The sequence below is a fragment of the Alligator sinensis genome, unplaced genomic scaffold, assembly GCF_000455745.1.
Source record: "Alligator sinensis unplaced genomic scaffold, ASM45574v1 scaffold937_1, whole genome shotgun sequence".
In the NCBI taxonomy this organism is placed as follows: domain Eukaryota; kingdom Metazoa; phylum Chordata; order Crocodylia; family Alligatoridae; genus Alligator; species Alligator sinensis.
Window position 1 is genome coordinate 610,603 of NW_005842257.1, and position 13,502 is coordinate 624,104.

Sequence of the window (13,502 nt, forward strand, 5' to 3'; positions counted from 1 at the left end):
AACTGATCAGCCTTTTTGAAATGGTGAATTTCCAAAAAAGGAAATAATTACTTTTTCAAAATTATTTTCTCCCTTTTTATAGTTTTAAGCCACTCTACTTCTAATGAACTTTGTGCAAACAATCCACATACCAAGTTTATGCATGTACATGTGTACATTCTATATATCTAATAACTTTCTTCGTGCATGGTCAGCCAATTTTGAACTTGGGACCTCTGGATGCAGAAGAATAATGTCCTTGATAACAACTGAGCTCAAGAAGCAGCTGTATATGTAGTGATGATAAAAGGCTGTTGGGAATGGATGAGCCACTAGAAGAGGCTGTAATAGGTCAGCCACTAGAAGACACACCCTTTTTTTTAGTGTGCTCTCTATGCCTATTAGAATAATAGTACAAATATTTATATGAAAATAAATGTGATTTCATAGTTAGCTCAAACTATAAGGCTCCAGCCTGGAACAGCACAGCGCCAAAGGTGCTCTAAACCTAGGGAATACATGCAGAAAAGAAACAACCTTTTTGGCAGCCAAAGACTAACAGCACAGAAGCTGCTTAATTCTAAACGTCTGAAGGAATTTCACCTTTCACAATGTCACTGTTTAGACAAAAACATTTTTCAAAGGATTTAACCTCAGGAGAAGTGACTCCTATGAACCCTTGTTCTAGTGTGACCACAATCTCTTCAACCAGCAGCCTTCAATAACCAACTATAGTAAAGGGTGCCCAGGACAAAATGTTTTTATTTGAGATTCTCTGCGCTGATCAAGTGATGTTTTGGGGACTAGTCTATGATGTTCTAGGGATTGATCCCATATAAAATGCTGACAGGTTTTGAGATCTTGGCCCCCTGGCCCTTTTAATTGGTTGTCAGTCCAAAAGGGCTTGTAAATCCAACTTTGAGATGATAAAACAAAATCCCATGCAACTGCTAAGAGCCATGAAATTGTGAGGCAGGAAGACCTGCTACTGGAGAAACTATTTAATGGGTGGTTGGAATTTTATTTAAATAGATGACATTTGAGAGTTTACAACTTTGGTCTAATATGAAGCGAAAATGTATAGATGTTCTATGCCAAATGCCAATTTTTAAGGAGGACTGGGCATCCAGTCCTACTCGCATGCAGCTGACAAGGAGAAGTAGCAGGTAGTTTTATGCTTTATGACCTACCAGGAAAGTTGCTATTGCCTGAATGCTGGTTGGGGAGGGCACAGGGCTGGGATTCAGGCAATCTACATCTGCTGTTACCTGTGTTAAGCCATTCTTATATCTATAAAAAAAAATTACTTCAAATCACCCCAAGGTTTGTTTCCATGATAATAGGAATAATATTAGTTGGCACTTAGCCCCTTCACTAACAGTTGGGGGAAGAGAACAAGAGTAATTTATTAAAAGTGGGAGCTAAATTAGAAGGTGCTTAATGGCTTTAATCTCCAGAGAGAGAAATTATGTTCATGTATTTTGGAACGCTATAGAAATCACTCATTGCCAGAATATTTATGCTCTTAAAATAGGTCAAATTTTGGCTTAAGCTACTTGAAGCCCTTTTACATTTCCTTTGTGATAGTCTGGTCCCTTCTAAAAAAGACTATTAAACTCTGGAAGACAAATAGTGGAAAGCAATTATGTAGGTAGAGTTTTTGCTGCTGCTGAGACATACATTCAGATGCATATAGTATTTAGTTGCTTACCTCTCACTTGGAGCTAGGTGGCTAAATACCTTTACCAATCTATCTTTCTGGAGCTCTGATGGATTAGAGTTAAGTCAAGATAAGGCTTTTAATTTCTCATGTGTCCAACTCAGATGCAATAGTTGCACTGAGGACAGTTTCACTGTGCTTAGCTTGGACCATGAACTTATATCAGCCTATTTTACCCTCAGTTCTGTTTCTTGGGCCTCCACCCCCTGCAGCTGTGTTCTGGATCATCAGTATGACTGGGGAATGTCTCAAATCTCCCAAATGGGGGTTTATCATACAAGTACTATGCAATCATTCCTATTAAAGTTCAGCTATATGCAGTGTTGGGTTAGCTGACTGCTCTTCCATGAGTCCAACTCAACCCACTCATAGGAATAAAACATTTCCATCGTCTCTTTGTATTGCTCTAACCTTCATTGAAGGGAGAATTTCCATCCTGTGCAGAGACCCAACACCAGGCTTCTGTCCCTCTTCCTTCCTAATAAGCCATCTAAGTAGGGTTTGCATGAGACTTAAGTGTAGTATAGCGTCTAGAAAAGGGGTGAATTTCAGCCTAAAAGATTGACATGAGGCTGACAGGCTGATTCCAAGGGATCTGGTCTGGGTGAATTCAGTCATGCTGGGTGAGGAAGAAAGGAGCCAAGAGAAGCAAAACTTGGAGAGGAAATTAATTTTTACAGGAAAGGGGGGGGGAGGGAAAAGAGTAGGAGCTCTTGTCTAATAATCTAACGCAGAGGTGTTAACAGAGAGGAGAGGGCAACCAGCAACTGCTGAAGCCACTGAACGGAGGGCAGCAAATGGAAGTTTGTGTGGCACTTGTCCCTGATGGTGAAGAAAGAGAAGTTCTTGTTAGTCAAGGGTCAGTGAATCTGCACGCCTGCCATTTGATGGTTGTTTTGGTTGCAGTTTGTGGAGGCACCAGAGGGTCTGAACCTTGCCTACCATCATGACCTTTGGTCTTCACTGAAGCTGAACAGGGAGACAGATTAACTTCATCTTTAAAAGTCAAGCAGACAGTGACCAGAAGGAGCCACAACAGCAAAGACCACTCCGGGGGCTAGCGTGGAACTCTTCCCCGGTAAGGAAGCAGCACACCCTGTTCATCGTAGGGGGAGAAAGGGGATCAATGGTTTTATTACTTGGTGGTTTCCTTGGTTGTAATTTGCAGACCATGTTTGGGGGTGCGGGGTGCACGCTATGAAGAGACTGAGGGCCTCATCTCTACTGCAGAGGGGGCAGATCTCAGTCAAGCGTGTGTATAAATAAAAATTTGGATAGTTAAGCACATAATACAATGGATTTGTTCAAATACCTTTACTGAAAAACTGTTTAACAAAAATGCATTTCAATGAGCAAATACTATGAGCAAACGAGCAAATAATAAATGTGGGAATTGGAGAGGTGCGTCACAGTCAGCCCTAATACATTACATTGTAAACTGGAACCTTCCTAATTAATTCTTGACAGCATATTTAATATCTGGAACTACTTTTTGAGAGTTGCAGGAAGGCAGCAAGGATAAGGATGGGTATTAGTGTGTTTCGATATGCATAACTTTATCGTAGCCTTTAAATGTGAAGCAAGATGTCTTCACATTTAAAGGCTATGATAATAATTACTCAATAATAATTACCTATTGTTTAAAAGGGGGCCATTAACAATATTTTGCCTACTTAGGATGCATTCAGGAATGGGATGTTCTTCAGTTACATGGTATTCTAACTTGACTTGCATTTGTACAACAGACTTGATGTCATAAGATGAAGGGGGAGGCACAGTAAAAATGCACGGACCTTATAGCCACACACAGTATAAAACTTGAAAAAAAAATTAATTTCATGTAGTGTCCGGGTTACCTGATTCATCTTGGTCTTGTATCTGCTTACATTGTTTAAAATAATACACTGAGGCTGCTTTTCATTATTCTAGGGCATGTTCCCTTTCACACCTTCTAAGTGCCATTAAAATGAACAGATACGCGGAGAAGAGTTATTCAGGGGAGCATTAAAATGTAGAGCCTACCCCATCAGGAGAGAGAGAGAGAACAAGTTTCTTTAGTCCAGCAAAATGAAGGCTGAGAAGAGACACGCTGATCTCTCTTATATGCACTGGGAGCTAAACACCAAGCAAAGGGGGAAGAAGGAGGGGGAGGAGAAGCTGTTTAGGCTACAACAGGGTTATCACAACAAATGGGTGAAGACTGGTCACAACTAAGCTGAAATGCTGTAGCAGCCTCCAAAGCAGAAGAGTCGGGGACAAAAATTGAACTCATCTTTAAATGGAGCGTGATCAGTTTGTGAAAGGAATGATGTGAAGTGATGCCTGTGATGGCTGCAGATACCAGGTACCCAGGAGGCTTCCTCCATGCTACATCCCTCTGCTAGGCATTTGCCCTAGGATGTTTTATAGTCACAATAACACATCAAGGTGTCTTTGCTGACAGACTGCTATTTCCCATCTAGTCCTTGCATCTTCTCTTAGCCAATTAAGCAACCTATGGTGGGGGAGGCTACCTGAACCTGATACACACCCCATTCTTGTTACCCACTGGGCAATGGCTCTGTGGGAGTTCAGGGGGTCTGAGGTGTGCTGGAGCAGGCTCTGCATGTTCATGACTCTGATGATGGTCTCTCATTTTGCCTTGCAGCAAAGATAATAAGAAATGGGGCACATGTAGCACTTTTCTGATGCCTGAATTTAGATGAGGCATCAGAACTAAAATAGAAGAAAAGCTTTTCTTTTTCTCCTGTTTATAGTTTGAATTCTGAGAGTCACTGTATTGCCTCTCTTATACGGAGTTGGATCCTCAGCTAATATAAACTGACATAACTGCATTTTCTGTGGCCCTTTCTTCTGATGTATATTTAGAAGCATCCCCCAACTTCTTCCTTCTTTCCAGTTCACTGATCCCAGCTTGCTTTCCAGTCTTACCAGTGCAGACATCAATATTACCATTCTGATCCACTCCCCAGAAAGCCACTGAAATGTTTCTTCCTGTTTTGCATTTGCAACAGACAAAGGGCAGGAAAACATGCGGTTGTCCCAAGGAAAATTATGATCACCTTTCCATTATTTCTGTGGAGCCTACCTTTCCCATCTACCTGTCATCTTTATCTTGAAGGGAGGGGCATGGCTTGGTTTCCCAAAGGCTTCTGGAGAATTTTTTTTTTAATTCTTACTTCCATTTCATGCAATGTCCCTTCTGGCCTATGTTGCTCCTGGACTTAATCCGCTCTCCTGGCAGGAACCAGGCACGTACAAAGTGCTGCCCAAAGCAGGGGGGACTTCCATTTACTTTACAAGAAGTTGCCAGCAGTTTACAGCAGGTTCTGTGCAAGTCAGTGGCTGGAAAAGGCTGATCGCTCATGAAGAGCTGGGGAAGCAGGTGCACCGTGGGACTCATTGTCTGCTGCTCATGCAATGAAGTGATTCTGTTAAGCAGGGATTTCTTGAAAGCACAAGCCTTTCCACCCATATCTAAAAACTACACAATGAAGCATTTACCCTAAGCAGGGGGACAGTCTATGCTTTGTGCTGTCTCCAGAGCAAAGGCTTCAAGGAGTGCAACCCTCAAACCCAACTTTTCAGGTAAGGCACCTCAGTTTCCATTACTTCCTTGTGTTCTTCGTGTCCCTCTCCACATTAAACCTGCCTACTTCTGAGCTCTAGCCCTGCTGGGTCCCAGCTTTCAGGGCAAGAGACTCTTGAGGGTAACTCTGTAAGGGAAAGCCAGGCACAGGGGTTGGGGCGGCTTTATGGTAAATCTCTGCACTGGAGCAGTGAGCTGGGTTTCAGAGAGATGCTGCTTTCCTTCCTCTAGTAAACCTCCTTGATGACTTTTGTGTCATTCTTTGCCACTGGCCCGGAAAAACACTTCTGTCCACTACTCATTATCATTACTTCACAACCCCCCAATTTCAGAGATCCCAAACCCTTCCATCCGCTCAGATTTAAAAATAAGACCTCTAGTCTTTTCGGATGATGACCCCACATCCAGGCTCCCAAAGTGGAAGAAATCCTCATTGTTTAGACCCCAAACTCAAGGGTATTTATTTTATAGCATTGCCAAATTTCAAGGATTTACATCCCATGCACCCTCAGACTTCTCTTGCTTTCCAAAATCACCCTCCTTTCCTTCAAACTCTTTTTGCTCCAGGTGACGGCCCGCTGAGCTGCCAGACAACTCGGAGAGCTGTGACCCTCCAAGGTTCATTGTTACTCTCTCTAGCCCTTTCAGAGCCCATCATCAGCCCCCTTGCCAAAATCTCACATTGGCTCTTTGCTTGCCCAAAAGCTTCTGCCTGTTCCCTGTCAGCAGAAACCCTCCAGCAGTTTGAGGTTTTACATCCTGTTGAATGTAAGACATGCAGTTCACGGTGCAAGGGCAATGAGGCAAAGAGGGAACCTCTCTAGATGGATCACCAAGTCTAGCGCCCTACTGTTGTGATGATCATAGTGGCAAAGCTCAAATATGTGTGGGGAGGAGAGACAAAGGGAAGAGGAGCTCAGATCCCTTTAATGCCCACAGCTGAAGCAGCAAGCGAGAGAGAAATGTTGTGTTAGTCTGGATCCTGGAATCGATCCCTCCCAATCCATATCCCTAACAAGAGAAATCTATTCAGCTTTATTACAATACAGCCAGAAGAGGGACCTAGTTAATCACAGAAAGGTGATTTCATGTTTTAAAAGAAACATAGCAATTAGTGCTTGAACACTATCGGAAATTTCAAGGTAAAATCAGAGACTGGAAAGGGATTGATAGAAATTGTTAATGTTTGACAATGTTTAACTGCTTGTAGTTCACAAGTTCCATAGGGCAGAGATACCAAACCAATAATTTGTGGGTCTTTGCTTTATTTTGCAGGATTTTTGAGGAGCACTGTGTTGTCTGAAATCGTAGTCGGCCATGTCTCCCCCTCTAACCTCAGATCTTGCCTACATCCCTCCCGACGGCGGATGGGGATGGGCAGTGGTATTTGGAGCTTCCATCACTGTTGGATTTTCATACTCCTTCCCAAAAGCTTTCACCATCTATTTCAAAGAACTTCAGGCCGTGTATAAGGTATCCTACAGCCAGATCGCATGGATAACTTCCATCATGTGTGCTACTACGTACGGAGGGGGTGAGTGAAACCTAGAGCATTTCTTTGTGTCAAAGAAGGGCTTATCTTTCTTCAAAACTGGGCAGAAAAAATCATTTTCTTCTAAACAGTTCGAAGTGGGGTCCAAATGAAATTCGGGTGTTCTGTTCTTATCCTGTTTCATATTGCATCATGGCACTTTACTGAATATTGGTGAATGTTTTCATAGTGGTCAAATCTTTAACACGGCATCAAATATTGCCAGTGCTCAGGATTTTACTGGAAGCCATGCTATGGTTGTAGAGGAAATCCTGGCCTTGCTGAGCCTGATGGAAGTTTTGCTGTGGATTTAATTGTGGTCCGTATTTTACCTCTGGTGTTTTTCCCTAAACCTTCTGGCGTCATGTGATTACATGAGATTTCATTTCAAGCAAAACTGAATTTCTAGAGGTCACAGTTGTGGAAAACCACCAGAAAGCAGCAGACAAAGAAACAGCATATTGCATTTTGTTAGTTTAAGGAAGCCCTCAAGAATTTCAAACCAGTTTTTAAGATTTTGGGGGGTTCGACCATTTTTGAGTGCTTGGGGTTGCCAATAAGTGCTACACAAATTTCTCTATGCAAATATTTTTTTAAAACCTTAACATTCTGGTTGAATTTGTTTAAAAACTACAGCAAATATTTCTTTAATGACCAAGATTTTGGTATGTCACGCAGAAGCATTTTCAAGGGATAAAGATTATTTTTAAAGATATAACATTAACTGAATAAGCGTGCACCTCAAAAACCATCTGCTTATAGGGCAGATCACTATAAATAGCGGCCACAGCCAATTTAGGGAAAAGTAACATTTGTCCTAATAATTGAATGATTGCTTTCAAAGGGGCCTTTGCCCTACCCACTGAAAACTGATCTCAGTCAGCGGCTTGGATCTGAATTGTTTGTATGTACCTCACTATTAACTAAATGTAGGAGGGCGTCACACTTGGAATAGATTGGGTGAAGGGTTTGAAAGGCAACTGAGGCAGGGTTATGGGAGGTGCACGTGGCTACTGCTTTGTGTCTCAGGGACATTTTTATTCCATTTGAATCCTAGTCCATCAGCAGGATTCGTGCTGACAGAAGATCACAATAAGTTTCACACCTAGAGCATTACAAATGTATTTGGTGTGCACTTTATGTGGATGGAGTAAATACATAACCTCATTGCAGCTCCTCAATGAAATACGGTACTAAGACCACACATAAGAAATCGGTTAGGTAGTAGGATGAGGGACGCTGCTTGTCCGTGGTGGTGAAAAGAGAAGCTATTCTTGAAGAACAGCCATGAATTTAAGACCATGTTACAAACTGTGCAGACAGACCAGTAATCCCTCCACCAGCACACTGATTGCTACTTGTGACTTTGTGGACCAACCGCATCTTTAATGTGTTGACAGCTTACGTATGTTGTTACTTAGATAGCCAGAATGCGATTCCCAGGGTGAGTTCAGGCCTCAGAAAATTGGCAATAAAACAGGAAACCTTTCACTTGCTGGTTCAAATCCAGCCCTTGTCAATGGAGAATGAAAGCTGTTGTCTCTAAATAGCAGGCAGATGGTCACAGTCCATTTCCCCATAGGCCGGTACCAAGGTTGCTAACCCCTGCCACAAGTGATGATAATTGCCAGGCTCAGCAGAGAGAGGTAAATGGTTGAACAGGAGCGGGAAATGAATCGGTCTCATCCTCACACAAGCTGCCTCTTCAGGCTGGGTGGGAGCTCCCTTGCAGGGCAGTATGGATGTTACCGTTGTGCCACTATAAAAAGGTTTACGGCGGCACAAAACCCGAGCAAACCGACGTCCTTGCCCCTAGTCCTGTCACAAATGTCCCAAACTTCCTAGTAATAATTGGTGCTGCCTCCTTGTGGCAGATGTCTGTCTGCTTACGGTGCAAAAGCACAGGTGGTCTGGGGCTAGCCAGCCTGGGCAGGCACTCCCCGGGCTTCAGGGCCCTAATTCTGCAAAGAAAGGCCCCAAGTGCCTGGCCCCAACCTGGGGCTCGTGTCTGCTGGGCTTCCTGGCTTCACACCGGTACACAACAGCCCTGGGTAATGTCTCTCTGCCCATCTATTGGATCAGCTGTGCCAGGATACATCCCAGCAAAGCTGGTCCCACCACGAACATGACGTCCATTTGTAGCATGGGAAAATCTTACAGTCTGTTCTGCAGTCTTTTCTGGGGGTAAACAGAAAAGTTCAGTTGTCAGGGATAAGATGGCACCTTAACACATACCCTAATTCACTCACGTGCATTAGTAGCAAGTGCCACACTGACTGGCTTTATGTTCTGCAAAGAACGGGAAAAGGATATTAAATGGTGTTTGTGTGATAACATATTCCAGGTAGAGCAGAAATGAATTATTTTTCTGTAAAAAAAAAATAAATAAATAAATAAAAAAAAATCCTGTTGGAGATGGGAATTTTTGGCTTTCACCCAGGCTTTTTTTAATTATTATTATTAATCATCTGGACTTTATCAAATTTTAATGACCTTATTGTTTTGATTGATAGCCCAGTATGCAAGAGCCTGATCTTATCAGAAGTCACTAATGAGATGATAGGAGAATATCAGTGTGGTAAAAATATCATCCTGAATGGGAAAGATGATTCAGTGGTCAGGAAAATTAAATTCACTTTTTGGTAAGGCTGTAATTGCTGTTACTCAAACTTTATATTTAATGATTTACTCTTGGCATTCTAAAGGGGGTTTTGTACCCCACATTTATTTTCCGTAAGAGCCTGATTTGTTAATAAAAGCTATCTGATGCTAAATCTTGCTACATACTCAATGTTCCCTTAAATCCCACCGATGTCCGTTCTTTCTCTGATCTCTACCTGAGTACTCTGGTGGCTTTTGAACATTTAAACCAGATAGAATCTGTATATGAAGCAGAGGAAATAATGTACCATTTTCCACTCTGTAACTTTGCAAAACTACTTCAACTTTTGTACCGTTAGAGTTGCAAAATGACAAATGAAAGTGTGATCCATTCCATCGCATCTGAGAGCAGAAAGGATAAAAGGAGAAAACAAAAATGAAAACTGAAACTTGAAAATGCCTAGAGTTTTGTGGGAAATTTTGATCCAAAGAACATTTAAGGATCATATTTTTGCTGGTCTCCATTTTGGAAAGGACACTTTTGTCCAGGAAATGTTTTGGAATGAAAAAGCTTCACTGGATCTTGCCATCAGTGTTTCTCACTTGCCATATAGGAAACTTGGAGCTGAGATTTTAAAATTTGCCTAACAGGCTTTAGCATACAACTTCAATTGTTTTATTTAAATCCTCTTGGAAAATCCCTAGCTTCAGTTTTCAAGTCTCTATGATTTTGAGTTACCTGTACACATCAACTTCTTTAATTTTTTAGAAGAAATATATTTCTTCTCTCTCTCTCTCATATATATATATATATTTCCCCCCCACACACACACACATTTGACGGATTTCTAAATTCTGGACAGTCTTGGCTTATGCTAAGTGAAAGCCTGGCTCTAGCTCAAGTCAATGGGCATTTTGCCAGTGACTTCATTTGAGCCAGGATTTCTTTCTGTATTCACAAATATTCGTCTTTAGGTTACTAGTGTTAGGAGCCTGCAAAGTTTCCAACCCAAGGGGATGGTACTTGAGACAGTTGAAAGAAGAGGTCTGAAGTCTGGATGAAGTTTTTAGAAGTATGTTCTGCGCCTCCGACCCTCATAAGAAGTGTTGTCGTAAGGGGGTCCAAGAATGCCAAGTCACGGAAGACCCGGTAAACAGATCTGGTGAGTAAATGTGTTATTTAAACCAATGTTAAAGGAGTTATCTCTCTGACGCTCTTAGGGCTATTTGAGAGGTCAGTCCATAGACCTGGGGTTAAAGAGAGCTTGAGCAAATACTACATCAGGATCAAAAGCCTTGTCATTTCTGATCTACAGGGTTAGGTGGAACATCACACGTCAAAAGTTCAACAAGGTTCTGGGGAACAATGCAAGGGGGACCTTGGAAGTTAATGCTAAAACCTCAGGATTGATCTGTTGGTCAGCCAACAGCAGGTTGGAAAGGCAATGAAGAAAAATAGAAGTAGTGTGTTAGGCTAGTTCTACCTGCAATGAGATGAGGCATTCTGCACCCGATGTGGTTTCCAGTCTGCTTTCCAGGCAGCCATGCATTTTTCTGCCACGCTCCATTCAACACAATCCATGGTCGACATGCAGCCTGAACTCTAGCCGTTAACACAGTTGGATCTAGATAAACCAGGGGATTGTTTTGATGTGAGAGCCCAGTTCAGATGGAAAGGGTGACAGTATGATACAGCTGTCGGCAGATCAGGGAAAGGGACCCTGCACGTTGGAAGAAAAATGTATACTGCTGTAACTTGTATGATGAAAGGCCGAACATGGACTGAGGTGCGGTAGGAGAAAAAACTAACAGTTGTTGAATATGAATGGATCCATTGAAGCTGTGGCCGACTTCTTGCCCCCTCTCTGTACCTAGATCAGCCAACTTGGAGCTTGCCTAAATGAGAGAGATGCATCAGTTGAATGCAGAGGGATTTAAAACTGAGTTAATTAAACTGGTGCACGAGACCCATGTGAACCCATGTATTTGGGTTTAAATCAGGTTACTTGGGTTCTGAGTCTGTTTGGCAAGTATTTATGCTAAACTGCAACTAGCCACTCTTAAATTGTAATAAATGACCTGCTTTTAGTGGTTGATTACATGGGTGTATGTAAAGCCCAGTTTAAGGTAAACCAGTACAATTGTCTCGCATGGACCAGATAATATAAACTGGGTCTGGCTGGGGGGTGGGCATATAGGGTTGACCTTGTTTGGTTTGCTTCATGGTAAACCCAGCAGCATCTCATCTTTGCTGCATTTTTACCTTAAAATAGTCAAGGCACATCAGTTACTTGCTGTAAAAATACATCTCTTAGCAGTGAAGACAAGGCTTGAGTCTGGGAGCAGAGAACCAAAGGGTGGTGACTAGTTCAGGACATAGTGTCCTCAGTAAAGAAGTCCCTTTATACGCTTTACAAATGAGTCCTGCTTTTTCCCATTGGGAGGGGAATAGGCACAGGCCTGACCACCGTGTGATGTACGTGCCCATTGCCCTTCTACACAAGTCACATGCTTGGCCCTCTCTGAGTGTAATTTTATGAACATGGCCAGTTTATGCGCTCTGTAATCAAAGACATAAATAAAGAGGTTGAAATTTCCACACTGTTATAGCTATCGAAATGAATGACCAAATCCTCCTCGCTGCTTTAAAATACCTCAGCTGTACTATTCCCCCCTCCGCCCCCGCCCTTTTTAATATAATATTTTCCATATGCAACAGTGCAGTGTCTGCATGAGGATTAAAAAGTAAATGATACTGAAATGCAGTAGTAAAGAGTAATTCCCAAATTGAAAGATCCCAGTTATTGGATTTAAAGGAATCGCATCTATCATTTTACCCCTCTAAATGTTTCTGTTCTGCTCATTTCAACTGAAATCCTTGCATAAAAACAAATCTCTTGCCGGTGACTCTATTTTCTGGTTTACAGAAACCCATCGTTTCCAGCAGTGATATTTTATACACCTGGCAGTTTTAACCAAACAGACACGGGCCTGGAGCTATTTAAGAGTTTCACGGGGTAGGAATGAATTATTGTATGTTGTCGGAAGAGTTCGTATAGCTTGGCTTAGTCTCTGCCAGTGATACTGGAGCTTAGCAAAAAACCCAAGTTTGACATCTCATAATTTTCTCTTCTGACCTCTCCCTGGCCCCTTTGTAAAACGTTACTCAGTGGGAAGCAGAAACGAGCAGTATCAGACTTTTATCTGCTTGCTGCTATACTCAATTTACATCAGTTCACTGGAGCCTTCATCAAGGATTAGGTGCCTGAGCTAATGCCCCTGCCCCAAGGCATGCCAGGTTGGGAGACGTGGTGGGCCAGTGCAGTTGTGCTATGCAGGGTGGGTTGGACAGTAGAGACTCTGTGCAATTCCACGCTGCCACCTGTCACACAGCCCTGCTTTGGGACAGGCTTATTCCTTGTTAGCCTAGACAAGGGGCAAAATGAATTTCATATCCAGGTCAGCCTTCCCACCAAAATACTTGTATATTTGCATCGGGGACTCTAGTCATCCATGCACCCTTAATTCACAGAGCTTCAAGCCCATGTTGTTTCACCAGTGGGCCAGCTGGTACCTCTACAGCAGGGAGCCTCCGCCTGCTTCTTGGCTCACCAGAGTCTCCTTCCTCGTACCTGTGCAGACATGTCTTAGATCAATGATTCTCACTCTTTTTTGTACTGGGACCCACCCCATTGATGTTTAGCAATGGCCAGTCCTGATCCAGGGACCCTCACTCCTGACCCAGGCACCAGCCCCACAATGTGTGGGGCATGGGTAGTCCGAAGCAGACCCTCGCAGGCTGGATCTCTGCCAGCCTGCAAGGGAAAAACCACAGTTTCCCACATTTGTCTCCTTTAAAAGAGAATCCCTTTTTAAAGTTTGTTCCACTTTTAAATTTGTGTGCAACCCTTTCATGGCCTTTCATGGCCATGTTCTTGTGACCCACAGGGTTGAGAAACACGGACCTAGATGTCCTCTTAGCCCTGATCTAGAAGAGCTAGAGAAGCTGCTCTTCACCCTCCAGTCACAATCAGTGGTGGCTCCGCCTGCTTGCTCCTCACTAGATCGCAGTGCGGAGAGCT

The 13,502-nt window shown here is 42.8% G+C and overlaps 1 protein-coding gene across 2 annotated transcripts in view; it reads left to right on the forward strand.

Annotated features, from left to right (window-relative positions):
• Positions 1-2,660: 2,660 nt before the first annotated feature.
• The window catches only part of LOC102383627 (monocarboxylate transporter 2-like), a 50,978-nt gene continuing 40,136 nt past the window's right edge, over positions 2,661-13,502 (forward strand). The window contains exons 1-2 of one of the 2 annotated variants that reach the window (XM_025208849.1): positions 2,661-2,777; positions 6,564-6,822. In XM_025208849.1, coding sequence (XP_025064634.1) covers positions 6,606-6,822 — 217 coding nt within the window. In that variant the 5' untranslated portion in view covers positions 2,661-2,777; positions 6,564-6,605. Of the gene's footprint in view, positions 2,778-5,873; positions 5,907-6,563; positions 6,823-13,502 lie in introns of those variants that run through there. The other variant, XM_025208850.1, reaches the window with a different exon arrangement.